Here is a 16124-nt window from a genome sequence, read left to right as displayed (position 1 = left end):
ATTCAATAATATAAAAATATTTAATTAAAATTACCGTAATGTCATTGATGAATTGGGAATTTGCATATTTTTGAAATGTTTAATATTTTAAATGACTTTTTCTCTCCGTGAAATAGCAAAAGCCTTTTTTTGTACCATTAAAATGTCTCAAAATCCAACAAAATATCACAATCACGTGCAATGTCAAAGGGTACTAGTAATGGCAAAAAATAAAACAGGAAAGAGAAATAGGCTGTGGCGACTCAATACTATACGAGAAATACTATTAATTCATCAGGTCAAAAACGTTGCAGGTGCTACATAAGTTTATACCATGTTAGCATGATGGCTAACTGCTAGCATAACAATGATCGGGAAAGTGCATTTTGAGTACCTATTTACCATGTCTTCAAGTTTGAGTTATTTTTACTTATTTTTTTTTCTTTTGTTTGTTTAAATTCTGAAATCAAAACAACTTTGATATCTCTCCAGTAGTACAAAAACTTGGTCACTATGGAATGTTGTGATGCTAATGGCGTGACGTGTGCCTCCAACATTGGCCTAACTGCGGCTGTTCTCAAGGGGAAAAATGTAGTTTTGGCTTCAAATATATATCATATCATTCTTCGAACAGCTTCCAAACAGAAAAAAAAAAAAATTGGATAACTAGGAGAAGATGTGCAAATCCATGTGGGAATGTGTTGGAAAATGGTGTAAATCTCAAACCTGGCCTCTACTTTGCATGCGTTTTACCCCAAAAAGTGATTTGTTCAGGTTCTCTGTTGGTGTCATTGTTTCCAGCCTGCTGTGCTGTCAGCTATATTTAACATCAGCGCTAACTGCCAGGTCCAGCCCTCCACATGCCCCAAATCATCATACACACCCCAAAACCCCTCTGCTGCACCGTCGTCTCATTCCGACAAAACCCTCTTTGACGTGTTGAGGAAATTACAAGTCTTCATTACATGGTAGCATTTTTTTTTTTTTTTCAAACATCCTTTGAAAGTAATGGGAACTGACTTGAGTTTTGAATCCAATTCACATAGAAAGTAGAAACATCTTGACCTGTTTTCCTGATGAGTGAGGATGTGATGGGAAAATGCAAAAAAACGTATGGTTTGGTTAAAGAAACTTTAGATTTCTAGATTTGCTCCCTGAACATGTGTGCTCATGACACTGTTTGCTTTTAATAGACATACCTAAAATAATGAATGACTGCTTAAACACCATGTAATACACCTAATTATGTCAGCATTGAAGCTAGCGCAAGCTTGCTGGTCCAACTGATACTACTGTGGTACTTTGACTTAGTCAAAATAATTTAAGACCATTTGAGCACTACACTAGCATACCAAAGTTAACCTAAAACTACTGTTAGCATTGACGCTAGTGCTAACACAAGAAGTGTTGTGCGCTATCAGAAGGGAATTATTTGGAGTATCGTTTAGGTGAAGCTACTTCATGCGTACTCCATTCTAAATAGTAGCTAGCATTGATACTAAGTTACGAACACAACACAAGACGTGATTCGATATCTTTTACTAAAGATATACTCAAAATAATTTAAGACTGTTTGAGCCTAGCTTAGTTATTTGAACTCGTCATTTAATTGTTTGCGCCAAAGTCAACATACACTGATGCTAGCATTACGACTTATCCAGGTTGGTCCAATAATATGACAGTGTTGTCTTTTACTAAAGACATACCCAAAATAATTGAAGACCGTTTATAACACTCCTTGCAAATCCAAAAAATGTTAGCATTGACGCTAGGGCTCTCATGACATAAGCACCTTTTGAATTAGGTGTATCTCCCAAGTCAAAATGGCAACACTAGCCCAGATGCGAACATAATTTTCTCAAAATTGTAAACTTAGTAGTTTAGTTTTTTTTAACAACAATATGTCTAATCCTCCTCAAATATCTTTGACACGGTCATTTGTGGCAGTCGACGTAGGAAAAACAAATGGGGAAAATGTGTTTGAAGCGCTACGGTGTTAAGTTTGGCGCTCGCCAGTTGTTTCTTTAGGATTTAGCTTGCGTAACAGCGCCTGTTTCTTCTACAAATTCTAAATCGGGAACAGCAGGAACTGATGTGCTAATCCAGCGTATTGTTCATCAGGTTTACGCTCAAGACAGTCCGTCACGGTCCATTAACTTGTTTTCATGTGAATTTCATAAGAAACTAGAGGAAATCGGGCGGGGGATGTTTTCATCAGACTTGTGGATGCACACTCCATTCCAAGATACCAGCTACCCTTTTTATTAGGAATCTGGGCAGTCTTTGCATTTCTTGATTTCTTAAATGTGAATTATTTTCACCCCTGTCTGTCTGTTAGGGAGTCTCAAAAGCATTTTTTTTATCTTCCATTCAAACAAGCAGTTCTCTAAATAGAGAACAAACATTGTTTTTGAAGTCATGATAAGCAGCTGTGGACCTTGTTTTTATCCCTGAGGACCGCCATTTGGCTTTTCTAAATGCGCCACAATGTTTTGTCTTACAATTTCACCACGACATCATTGTCTCCCGACCCGGTTCCATAATTACGCCCGTGTTTTTCGTCACTCCTTACTTATCTCCGCTGTTTGTTCAGCTTCCCTGCGGCCTGACAGCGACCCCGCCCCGCCTCTTGACTTGTCAGGAGGAACCTCGGCTGGGGTTCGTTTGCCTGAGCCTGCCTCCCATACGCGACCGCACGCAGGAAACCACTTCACAGAGGAGCGATTGCGAGCGTGGCGCCGCTGGTGGAGACCTCAGAACCCCCAAGCGGAGGTTTTCGTTGCCGCTTTTCTCCTCTCATTTGCCGCCACAGAGCGTTTCACGCCGACTAAAAATCGCCTGTCGTGTCCTCAACTCACAAGCACGTCAAACTAAAAAACAGGCTGCTGTTAGTTATTTTAAGATAACGTTACTGCCTATACAAATAAATGGATTCATCCGCTTTTCTACACTGTGAAGCCTGACATCGCTTTTACAGTCACTGGCAAACTATCCACACGATTGCAATATTGACTGCGCTGTGGTGGTGTTGCATGAGTAGCCTACTCAATGTGCTTGCATTCTTTCTTACATCCTGCACACATTCCACATTTGAGAAATAATTTAACGCACATTCACAAATTGTTTTTCTTTGCCAATAAGGCTGTTAAAAAAAAATGTATTACATTTTTTTGCTAAATGGTCTTAAATAGGTCTTAAAAAGTCTTAAATTGAACTTGACAAAGCCTGTTGGAACTCTGAAGCTAGCCTCTGTAATGGGTTCCTTTAAGAGGCGGGACCTGGTAGAGCCACAACCTGTAAATGGACTTAAAAAAAAAAATAGTTGTCCTGATGCTATCATGTAATCAGAAATTGGGCCAGACTACAGCTGAAAAAGATCGGATTGAAAAAATAAAAAATGAGCTCCACTGAGACAATGTGGTCACGTGACTTCCAGCCACTCAAAACAAGTGTTGAAACTTGGCTTGCACAAGCTACCTAGCGAAGGAGGGACCTTCCCTGATTTGATTTTTTTGGATGTGGAACATTTTTAATGGGGCCAAGTTTTGGAGGTTCTGCTCTTTGTACAGAGACTTCATGAAGGCTCTCTCTGTTTTGTTTTGGAATGTGGACTGTGCTCAGGAAGTCTGAGCTTCCTTCTCAGGCTGCTCCGTCCATCTTTTCGAGCTTCCTCACAAGTCAATTGAACATCCGGTGGCCCAACACCAAACAAGCTCTCTGAAATATTAGCAAACAGGAAGTCCAACATCTTTTGCTCCGCCAACTTGCTTGCTTCAACAAGATACGGTATATGTTATGCACACTAAATCTCTTTTAGAAAAGTGTCCTGCTCAGTTTAACTGGGAAATGATCATTTAAGATCTTGAAAGTGAAGGTGCCCACTGTACAGTATATCCAAATCAATGCAAGCTGTTGCTAATCCTGAGCACAGGAAAGTTTGCGCCGCTGCAATCTCCAGGATTTGCGTAGGTCATTAATTGAAAAAGTATTACAAGTCATTAAAAGGATTTTGGTCAAATTAAGGCCTTAATGAGATTAAGTGAGATGTCCAGAGGCGTTTCATATCTCAATACAATTGATGTTATAACGTTTATGCCTTATTTTACATACATTGTGCAAAGTCTCTAACATGATTTAGTAATAATAAATTGTGATTTTACAAAATTTATTTGTGGGAACGGGTGACTAGTCGTAATTTACAATGAACAAAATGGCCTGGAGTTCACCAGTTGTTCTAAATAGCAGTTGCCCTGAATTTGAGAAGAAAAGTGCCACCAATATCCAACATGAAACACTAATACCACCTAATGGCATAAAAATTACCTCAACACAAAACCGATTCAATTTTTTACACTTCTTGAACTGTTTAGTATATCTTCACTTATAACTTCAAATAGCTTACTTATAAAAATTTCTGTATTGCAATGAACTAAAAGATACAAATTTACAAATACAAACTAACATAAATGTAGTTTCCAAATACAATCTGCCTCTTCACTGGCTGATGTTTTTGTTTGAGCAAGCGGGAGGGTGGGCGACCTGGAACGGAGACAAGGGAGGACCAGGATTTGGGCCTTATGTAATGTCCATGTGCTGCACTCCTTCGTGGAACATAATGAGTCACCAGGGTGAGGACCGACGGGGTTGGGGGGGCGCTTCCCCCATTTCCCACAGCAACCACAGACAGTCACGCTCGTATTGGATTCTTGATGAGAGTAAATCTTCTTCAATGAGCACATCCAGTGTTTGTGTTGGAATTTAGTAGCCGTTTCCTTCTGCTCAACTGTTGAACATCCGCGTGCGCTAGCGTGACAAATTTATTGCAATAGCCTTCCTTGTTCTACTAGCTTCTGTTGGCCAGGTCCACTTGCATGCAATTTAGATGTCGATTTTACGTGTTCTCAAGCATGATTAAAAAAATAAATAAATAATAATAATAATAGGGGCACTGTTATTAAATGAACTTGAACAATGACTTTTAATAAGAAAAGTACTATTTAGTATTTACTTTTTTTTTTTTTTTTAATAAACTGCAAAAATGCCATCACTGTGAGGCAGTTGACACTTTTCCCGCCTGTAATTACGTATGAAAACATGATGATATCTTGCTATAGTGATGCGCGACGGGAGCAATGTGACTCAACAGTCAGGATCTGTCGCCACGACAACCACCTCAGGGGTTGCTTTATTTTCTGATGGAAAACAAACAAACAGGAGAATGTGGTTTCTCAGGAAATTGCATGTGGATGTTGTGTTGCGTTGACACAATCCTGAAATGCTACAAAAGTGTCATTCACGCGATCCCCCACCCTGATTTCGGAACATGTGCAACACATTAAATGCCCCCAAAATGTGTGATTGAATCACAGCAGATAAAGGGAACACAGTGGGTTCAATACACGCAATGTTTCTTATCCGTTATCGCACTAATGAGCAAGCATGCCGCAGCTGTAAATACACACAGATCTTATCTTGACAGCATGTCGAACGGGACAACAAAACAAGTTGAGTTGGAAACATGGAAAGACAGCAAATTGTGTTAAAAGTTGCCCTTTTTTTCCCCCATTTTACGTACATGAAAATGTTTATGAAATGCTCATGACGGATGTTTCTTTTCCCACATTCCTGGAGGGAATTTTCCATTAAAAAAAAACAAAAAACCTCCAGGGGTGTTTGTTGTTCCCCAAAGAAGTGAGTGCAACAGTGCAGGAAGTGAAAGGTCACGACCGGCGTTATTTTTACTCAGGCAGGCCCATCGTGCGCAGATTGTGGACTCTCACACTCTTGTTCTTATCGTCACATTTTGTGATTTCCACTTTTGGCTTCATCAACAACACCGACTAGTCGCCATCCGTCTCTCCCATGTGTGTATGCTCGATGTAAACGCTCAACACAATTGATTTAATTGACTTTTTGTCGAAATTGATACATGAATTAATTTTTCTGAAACGTGACTGGCAAATACTGTATACTTTATCATGTTTGATCACTTTTGATGTGTACTTTTATTAAAATTTTGCACTATTATTTTTCAATATTTTAGGTGCTATTTTCCATCAATGCATGTTGTTTTAATTGCATTTTTCACTTTTTTGTTTTACTTTTATGTATTCAATTTTCTTTTTTCTCCCTTTAGTCATTTAAAAAAATCTGCTCTGTATTTTTTTAACTTATTTAAATTATTTTTACATTTATTGATTTCATGTTTCTTTTATTCATTTATTCACATTTATAATTGTCTTTTTTCTTCTTTTTTTTTACTTTACAGTATTCTTGCTGGTGGCTGGTTAGCTGGTGGCTAAAGAATAATGCTACGGGTGACCGTTCACATTTGTCATTTTATGACAATTTCACATTACATATCTAGTGTACTTTTGATGTTGCACTAAAGCACTTCATTGTTACGAAAAGCATAACAGATCACCTTTCCCCTCAAAACCTCAATAACGCTTTCCAACCGTTTTCCTCGGGATTGTAGTATGTTTGACAGTCATAAATTGACACCTTATCAGTGCGTGTATCATGCGTTGCCATGGTGACCACTATATTTATGATTGACTATAGCACATGCCCCACAATAAAACATCATTTTACTTTGAGTGAAATCAGGAAGTTGACACTTTCACTCGTTATGCCAATAAACAGTGAATGATCGACATGGTAACGTGGCTCCATAAATGTGAAGTGATATTCCGTTACTCTAGTTCAAAATATACTTCTTTTTTTTTATGTGTTTGTTTAGTTTAGTCCTCTTTTAGTTTAATTTTTACGTAGGAATGTTGATTGGTGAAATTCCATTAAAACGAGTTCCACTATGCAGCCAATTTAAAAATAAAACTAGGCATCATTGCACGTTATTCATTTCCAGTTAAATGACTTCATTTGTGACGTCACTGCATTGCGACCACTACAAGCTGTCACAGAAATGAGACATCACTCGCCCGGGGTGTCATGTAGTTTGTGACGTCAGAGCTCCGCCTCCTCTGGAGGAGCGCTCCGACCTCCGGGATTCCCGCGGGCCGGGTGAGCCGTCACACGCCGGCGGCGAGTCGTCCGAGAAACACGCAGCCGAACCCACGCTCCGGACAGCCCGCAGCTTCCCTCGACTCCCTCCCGGCGGCAGCATTTCGCGTGCGACATGGAGTGCAAGAAGCTGTCCGACTACCAGGCCAAAGTTTTGGAGGAGAATTTTAAAGCCAGCAAGAATCCCGACGACACGACGCTCATGCTGGTTGCCGCCGAGTGCGGACTCTCAGAGGAGGAGACGCGGGTAAGGTCTCGCACAAACTCGCATCATGCGGGTTCCAGTTCGGTTTGCAAGTGCGTGTTCACATTACAAGTCGAGAATGGGACTCACTATACATTTTGTGTTCTGACTATATTAAACGTCAATAGATTTGAATAAGGAAAATATTAAATATTTGTATATTTCCATTATTTTTGTAATTTGATTTGTTTTATTATCAATCTTACACATTTGAATTTTATGGGGAAAAAATACACTTTAATATTCCATATGCCTAAGAAATATACTTGAATTTAATGAAATATTCACATTGTCAATCTATTATTATTATTTAAGCATATTAGTGCAAATTATCCATCCCTGTTTAGTCATAACTAGTTTAATTTAGTTATTAAAATTTGTTGATTTTGTTTTTCAGATTAGTATAATTTTACTCTAATATACACATTTGATTTAATTAAAAGTGTATAAATATTAAAAATATTACCATGCAATACATTTTTATTGCTTTGTGTAAATGTATTTTTATTTTAGCATAAACTAAGATTATCCCAGATTTCACTATAATTAACACTTGAATTTATTCATAAAATATACATTTGTTCATTATTTTAGATTCTTTTAAAGTAATATTTATCTTTATATCCAATTTTACACCCTAAAAACATGTAGATTTGAATATTTATCCTTATATAAAATTTATACAGTGAAAAAATGCAAATGTGTCTTTAAACATATTAGCATCTATTTCATTTTGCATCCTGTGCAGTATTCATGTTTCAGAAATCCAATTATAAGATGCTTCCCCACCACCCTCCATGCACTTTGACATATTTTGGGTTGTAGTGTGGCACAACAAACCCACACACTATCCAAAATATGAGACGCGGTGTAGTTAAGTATGGAGCTAGCTACTGTATGATTGTGCAGTATCAGGCCATATTGTGAAACCATTTGGCCGCTGTGAGCTCTCTTGTGGTCAGTTTTGGAATTGAGTAAGAGTCCGGTCCATGTTTTTGTTCAAAATGTTGCATTGTCATGAAATTATTCTAGTCTGACAGCAAGTATGAAACAAAACAGGGCTACTGACTATTATTATTTAAAAAAGAAAAAAAAATGCTTAGTAAAGTCTGAGAATGTGTAAACCCTTCCTCCCTGTAAAGAAAAAGTGATGCGGGCATGTCCAGTATCACTCGCCCTCATCTTCCTCCCATGTAAATAATCAAGTTTACATATAAGCAAAGTTGTGCTGGATGGACAACAGCTGCTGTTTCGCTTTCATGTCCTGTTTTTAAAACACTTTCATCCATCTGCAAATGCAAAAAATTTTTATTCCCCACATTAAGCCAACAAACCTGTTAGTCCGGATTTGACAACATAGCACCAGCGTAAACAAACCTGATCAAATATAGTCAGACACTTCACACTAGCAGAAGCTGTCATGACATTGCCGTAAAATGAGGATCACCCAAGAAAAATTCACCTGCGGCACAGTTGTTGCCCCGTGACTGAAACCGGTGACAATCATGGTGCTCTCACTTCCAAATCGGACATTCAATTACTCGAGAAAAATAAAATATATACAAAAATACAAAAAATATTGTGCAAAGCTAAAACATTGCATCAACTGCAAACCTCAGATGAGTTGACTAAGGAGTTTGGACAACGCAGGCATAAACAGTCAATGTAGCAACTGAAGCTAGAAGTAGCCGGACAAATTTCGGATATAAATTCCATGACTGCTTGTTTTGTGACAAGACGGTCTTGAGCTAGTTCACGTTTCCTAATGGTGGGCCAAAAACATCCATCCATCCATCATCCATCCATCCATCCATCCTCTTGACCGCTTATTCCTCACAAGGGTCGCGGGGGGTGCTGGCGCCTATCTCAGCTGGCTCTGGGCAGTAGGCGGGGGACACCCTGGACTGGTTGCCAACCAATCGCAGGGCACACAGAGACGAACAACCATCCATACGCACAAGTACACTTAGGGACAATTCGGAGCGCCCAATTAACCTGCCATGCACGTCTTTGGAATGTGGGAGGAGACCGGAGTACCCGGAGAAGACCCACGCGGGCACGGAGAGAACATGCAAACTCCACCCAGGAAGGCCGGAGCCTGGACTCGAACCGGAGTCCTCAGAACTGGGAGGCGGACGTGCTAACCACTCGACCACCCGGGCCAAAAACAACAATCGTAAAAAGCCAACATCAAAGGATCAAAACATGACATCGTTACGAACGCTTGGCTGCCACATGACGCCAACATATATTATGTATTAGCAATCAGAGCAAAGCTTATTTACACATCAAATATAAATGAGAAATCCAGTCGCCCTGTCTTATAAAGTGTTTTGACAGGATAGCTTGTCAAATCAAAACTATCCTGCAAATCTAATAAAAGGATATCAAAGATGATTTAAAAAAATAATAATAATAATACAAACTAATAAGAGTGCCATGGCACCTTTAACAGGTTATAACACCGCAATACCGATGCTATCCATTAGCCTGTCTATGTTGTTTCCCATTATGCATTAGCATTAAGCTAGTCGAATTTAGTAAGTCTGAATTTGTTGTTTTTACTGTTATCACAAAACATTCAAACTGAAATGATGTTGTTTCCATACACAACTCAGTGATGTCTAGCTAGCTAGCTAAATAGCCCTTTATGTGTTGCCGTGTGCTGCTATTGTATAAAGGCACACATGGTGTACACATCAGGTGTTTCAAGTGCTTCTATTTATTGTGTGCGAGAGGACTCTGTGCAGTCTGGGCGGGGTGCAAGGTTCACATGTGGCACCTGATCAAAAGACTTGACTTCATTTCCTCTCAAGTGTTCTTGGATTGTTAACAAAGCCCTCATTGGGGAAGGTTTAGCTCCACAAAAACACACACACAGTAACATATACACAGTGATACATATACACAGTAACACACAAGGCTTGGGGCCACTCCCCGTTTCACATAAACAGCGTTTACAATGTGCGGCGACCTCCGCGCGCCTCATGTTTGAGTTCCTTGTTTGTTGGGAGTGAAAAGCAGTCAACTTTGTCTCGGTTATGCAACGACGAGAACCCAAGGAACATACAACACAACATGTGAGAGGCCAATCCAAACTACTACCGAGAAAAATATACACAGCGTAAACTGTTGTTGAAGTAGTGCCTGGAGATTTATTTCCACTCATGGTATTTTTATACGTACATATAGAGTAGTGTCCCAAAATAGCCTTAGCCCAACATGGTTTTTCTATGTGCCTACATGAGAAAACCTATGCACTAAAACGGGGGTGGGGGGTGGTTGTTAGCTAGACCTGATTTCTATTTTCAGATCTGGTTTTGGTCCTTGGAACAATAGACTTAAATCATACTTTAGATTTGGACAACTGACTACAACATACAAACTATACAGCCATATGTGATACTTACCATATCGCTTGTAAACTACTTGAGACTTGAGGAAACTGACTCATAACAGAAGCTAACTCATTCACTGCCTTTGACAAGTATACTTGTCAATTGTATTTTTTAGAGCGGTGCTAAATGGGGGCGAATCTGAGCATGCTCCACTGTAAATATCAAACTTGGAAACAACTTTACTGATGCCCAACCACCGGTAGATGACATCATTGCCCCATTTTATAGGAAATAAACACAGTTTCAGAGTCCATGGGAGAAATGGCTGTATTTTGGCAAACCTACATTTTTCTGCTGTCAATTATAAAAGAATGGGACGGACCAAAAAGTAGGGAGTCTATTCTGTCATTTGGTAGATTCGGTTTATATATAATTATTGAATGTAATATCACGTGAGTATTGGAAATGTAAAAATTTTCTATAATGACCAGCAGTGAATGAGTTTTAAGAGCGAGAATCTACTTTAGACTTAAAGGAATGATTTACTTTAACCATGGACCAACAAACTTACTTAATATTCGGAACAATAGACTTAGATCCTACTTTAAAACAGTCTTAGAATGTACATTAAATTTGGACCAACTGACTCAGAACCTTCTTCACACTTGGACCAGGTGATTTAGAATTAACTTCAGATTAAACCAACATACTTCAAAGCTACCAAGTGACTTGGATCTACTTAGAAATATTGACTTTTGAGTTTATACTTGGACCAACAGACTTAGATCCTACTTCAGCCCTGGAACAAATCACTTAGAAGCTACTTATGACTCGGACCAACAGACACAGAATCTACTTTAGACTTGGAACAATTGATTTATAATCCACATAAAACTTGTTTCAGCAGATTCAGAACCTTTATTAGATTTGGACAAAGTGACTTAGAAACTACTTCAAACATCAACCAAATGACTGAGAAGCTATTTAAGACTTGGACCAGCAGATTTAAAAGCTTCTTTAGACCAACTGACTTGGATCCTAATGCCTATGACTCTTAAAGCCTACTTTAGCCTTCAAACAACAGACCTAGAACCTACACACTGCAGTCCTGGAGGAAATGACTTAGAAGCTAATGAAGACGTGAATCAACTTTAGATTTGGAACAACTAACTTGGAACCTACTTAAGACTTGGACCAACAGACTTAGAGGCTATGTTTGACCAACATACTTGAATTGTACTTTGGACACTCAAATAAATGCCTTAGAACCTCCTTTAGACTTAGACAAATAGACTTAGATCCTACATTAGTCTTGGAACAATTGACTCAGTCAGAACACATTTAGCCATCAATCAACTGATTCGCAAGCTAGACCGACTGACTTGGAACTCTGTCCTTACACAGGCAATCATGTTTAGTGAACAAAAAAGTTTTGGACCCACAAATTCAGTTCTTATTATATGGAGTACCTGGTGCGTGTTTACAGCAGCCGCCGTTTTGTTTGCAAAACTTTTTGAGGTGATCAAAAGTGCACCTGTTCTCAGGACTATTCATGCCAGGTCTGTTGCATCATCATTTTTCGTCTTTCAGGTTCTGCCAAGGGTTTTGTGGCCAAAAGTGAAAAAAAAAAAAAAAAGAGAAAAGTTTCAACACCTCCCTCTTCCTTCTCTGTTCCCTCCAGAAATGGTTCAAGCTACGCACGTCTCAGTGGCGCCAGGCTGAGGGTCTTCCAGCTGAACTGGGCTCTGTGTTGGATTGAGACCCACCCCATCACCCAAACCACCATTCCTGCCACCCCAGCTACTTTGTGGACCTTTCACCTGGAACTTCCTCTTCTTCCTGCCTCCTGACTCTTTTTATTTTATATATAAAGCTGTTTGAAATTTGGGAATGTGAAGGTGTTTGAATGCTGTTAACTATATAACCGATGTGTTTACATGAAATGACTATTGTTAATAAATTAAGCGTTAAAATGGCTTGTCTGGTCTTTCTGTGTTTTTTTTCTAACTACATTTCAACAGATTAGTTTTTTTTTTTGTACCTTTACTTACACTTTAGCACAAGGTGGGAGCACTTGTTCCACCTCTGTCCTTTTAACAGTTCCTCTGACGTATTATTTGAGGCCTGGCGGGCCCGATTCAAAGTCCCCGACTCACGGGACGAACAGAAACACGAGCCGGACGCAGCGCTCGGCACCACGGGACAAACAAGCGACAGGTGATGTCATTCCATTGTCCGCCTGTCTGTAAAAAGGATGTGAGCTCATAGTCGTGCACTAGCTTTGGCCCTCACTTTCGGCATACTGTTAATAAACAAGATGTACAACAATAGGCACTCTCGAGCGTCTTTGGCAGCTGCTTGGCTGTTCTCATGCTATTGGTGTTTTTTTCAAACGATAACTCAGCCATAAATGAGACAAGGTGGAAGGAAAGGAAAATAAACAATGAGGAAGTAAGTGCTTTACTCTGAAGGTCATTAAAAATGTCTAAAGGGGGTGTATTACTTATTGGATGCTGTGCTATATACCCTGACACATTTGCATGAGAGAGAACCGCCCCCTTAAAACGGAGTGATTTCAGCCAGAAATTTTACAACTTAGAGAGACACCTGGGAACCTTTTGAAATGGTGAAAAATAGTGATAGGCTGATATGGCTTGTTCAGGGCCGATACCGATTATTAGTTGTCAAGAATGCCGATAACTGATATTTCAAGCCAATATTCATTTGCTGTAAAAGAAAAAATAAAAGCGTAAAAAAAAAATCTTTTAATTTTAAACATATAAACAATAGACAGTTTTGTTTATTTTTATTTATTTTATTTTTAACAGAAATTGTAGGGAACTTCCAGGGTCATCAGCATACGTCAAGCTAAATTCAAAAGCAAGTAAATAAATATTTTTGTTGTTGTTGTTTTTTTTACTGTAAATAAAGTTTTCCAAAATTTCAACATAATTTCTGAATTTATTTATTTATTTTTATTATTATTATTTTTTATATAAATTAAAAAGTGTTGGGACTTCCAAGTGTTTGCAGTGAATAAATAAATAATGTTTTCTAAAGTGTTCTACTGTAAATAAAGTTTTCCAAAATTTCAACAATTTCTGATTTTTATTATTCTTATTGTTATTATTATTATTGTTATTATTATTATTATTCTATATATATATAAATTAAAAAGTATTGGGACTTCGCAGTGTCAGCAGTGACAAAAATGTATGCAAAATGAAATGTATCTAATTTTGGGTTTTCGTCAGGGTTCAAAAAATCTTCGCAGACAGTGAAAAATTGTCTGAATAGGTTCGAAATGTCTTTGCAACAAGGACAAAGTGTCTGTGAACATCTTACAAATCCTGATGAAAATATCAGCACAGATAATCGGCCTATCCCTAGTGAAAAATTGCGTCCTTAATGTTGCCAAATATGGCAAGAGTTTCTGAAGTGAGTGTGAAGCAAGGAGGGCGAGGGTCCGATGGAGGTTGAGGTTTCCTGTGCAAAAGCGCCTGCACAACCTGCTTGACGGAAACCACCCAGCAGGTACTTCTGGTATGCTGCTCATCAAGTGTGTGATATATTGCAGTATTGTGTTAATGCCGCAAACAAGCATGGCGTTTATGTGAAAATGAAAACAAAAAACATCACTTTGGGGGTGATTTTGTGTAAAATATAGATTCTATCTAAAGCCAAATTTAAAATTGATCCAATTTGCCATTCATTGTGTACATACCGACTCTTAATGAGGGTATTACATATTTAGATGACTATTTAACAGGATACAATTGTTAGTAAAAATAATAATAATTGCAGGTCTGGGTTTTTGTTTTTTTGTTTACTTGAAACCACACTCGAGCAGCATATCAAGTTATCGAGTTAGTCTCGCTCATGGTGCATTTTTAAGCATTAGTAATTAATCTAATCTACAAATAAATTTTGGCTTCAAAAGCCTCTTCTTGCTCTTGTTTTTGTTGTTTTACGTTTGAGGTGTCACAAAATCAAAAAAAAATATTGGTGTCAAAGTCGCTGTTCTGCTTGAAATGTTTCTTTGCACAAAGAGATCGTTTTCTCCGCTTTTTGGTCAAAAACCTGTTTTTAGTGAAACCAATCGACTGCTCATTATTTAAGAACGTCAAAAAGATAGAAACAGTTCTGTTTAGCACGTTGTGATTAGGAGCACAAAATGCAAACGGAATGCAAATGTCGCCTTGTTTTCGTTTGTTGCTATGAGGAGCGAGTGGAGCAGTGAGGAATTTGTCACTTGGAAGCTGCTCTTTTTTTCTTTTTTTTTTATCCTTGACTTCTACTCATTCTTTTCTATCATGTCTTTTGGGAGGATGCATTTGCTTGTTTACACAGACAAAAACACAAAGTGATCTTAATTTGATAACAGCCATCTCCCGCATATGCCAAGCCCTTATCACATAGGAAAGTAGCACATCGGTGTCAAAGAAGTATGATCAAGTGATAAATCTCAAATGGAGCGAAAACCATTGGAATCCAACAGCCGAGTGGAACATCACTAACCATCTACGACCGCCAGTTTGTTGACGAATAGCTGGGGTCCACTGTGATTGGATTATTTCTGTGTGTGATTTAAAGCCTCAATGTCATATCGTAGTGTAGCCGCCGGCTATCATGCTAATAAACGACATTATGTCGTGTTTAATTACAGTGAGGAAGGATCGGTCCCGGGAGCTTGCGCTTCCTGTGTGGGCTCTTGATCCGATTACCGCTGCACGTGGATATGCTTTTAATGTGACAGCCTGATAAGGGGGGGATTAAGTGACCTACAAAATAAAGGCGCAGAAATGGAACTCATGCCCAGTTTGTGTGTATGTAATAATTAAATACTAGGAGTATGTTAACTTGTATAGGTTGGACACTTTTTTTGGCAATGCAAAACCCTATATATATATTTTTTTTAATTAAAATAATTACACTGTTAGTATTTTTTTTTAATATATGTATTTATTAATCCTCCTGTTATGCCACATTTCAAAATGATTGCTTCAAAGTGTAAAACATTTTTTGTAGGAAATATACTAAATGTACTGTTTGATTATTTATATATATATATATATATATATATATATATATATATATATATATATATATATATATATATATATACATATATATATATATACACCCACACATTTAGCACTCTAAATGTATAAATGAACCATTTTTTAATGCTAAGTCTAAAATATTTTTAAGTTTAAAATATTTTTAAATTTAAAAAGCCATAGGAAAAAAGACATGATCAGTATATATTCAACTTTATTTATTGATCATGTCACAAAAAACAATCACAGTTAAAACAAAGTGCTGTACTTAAAATGAGGAGGAGGAGGGTTAACAATATGTTTCTTATTTTGGTTGCATTCTGAATGTCATCTACTTTTTTTTAGGTCTTCTTCTGCTTGTCTAATGGGGCCCCTGGCACTCCTCCACCATCATCCCGCTGCACTTACTAACCTTCACTATAATGTCAATTTGGCAAATTTAAAGCTTTGTCTGTGCACTATACGGACAAATTTAGCCTC

At 38.2% G+C, this 16124-nt stretch overlaps 1 protein-coding gene across 1 annotated transcript; it reads left to right on the top strand.

The window, feature by feature from the left end:
- Positions 1–6987: 6987 nt before the first annotated feature.
- On the top strand, positions 6988–12560 carry hopx (HOP homeobox). The gene is made up of 2 exons (XM_077531986.1): positions 6988–7249; positions 12266–12560. Exons 1-2 carry the CDS (start codon positions 7118–7120, stop codon positions 12341–12343), a joined length of 210 nt encoding a protein of 69 aa, XP_077388112.1. The 5' UTR covers positions 6988–7117; the 3' UTR covers positions 12344–12560.
- The last annotated feature ends 3564 nt before the right edge of the window (positions 12561–16124 follow it).

Source organism: Festucalex cinctus, chromosome 9, assembly GCF_051991245.1.
Source record: "Festucalex cinctus isolate MCC-2025b chromosome 9, RoL_Fcin_1.0, whole genome shotgun sequence".
Taxonomy (NCBI): Eukaryota; Metazoa; Chordata; class Actinopteri; order Syngnathiformes; family Syngnathidae; genus Festucalex; species Festucalex cinctus.
This window is presented reverse-complemented; position numbering and strand designations above follow the sequence as displayed.

What these genes read in the sequence shown, in the direction of transcription:
- hopx (XM_077531986.1), top strand. Translation starts at nt 7,118, where the DNA reads ATGGAGTGCAAGAAGCTGTCCGACTACCAGGCCAAAGTTTTGGAGGAG. An exon ending in TCTCAGAGGAGGAGACGCGG is followed by an intron (nt 7,250 to 12,265) that starts GTAAGGTCTCGC and finishes TGTTCCCTCCAG; the next exon opens with AAATGGTTCAAGCTACGCAC.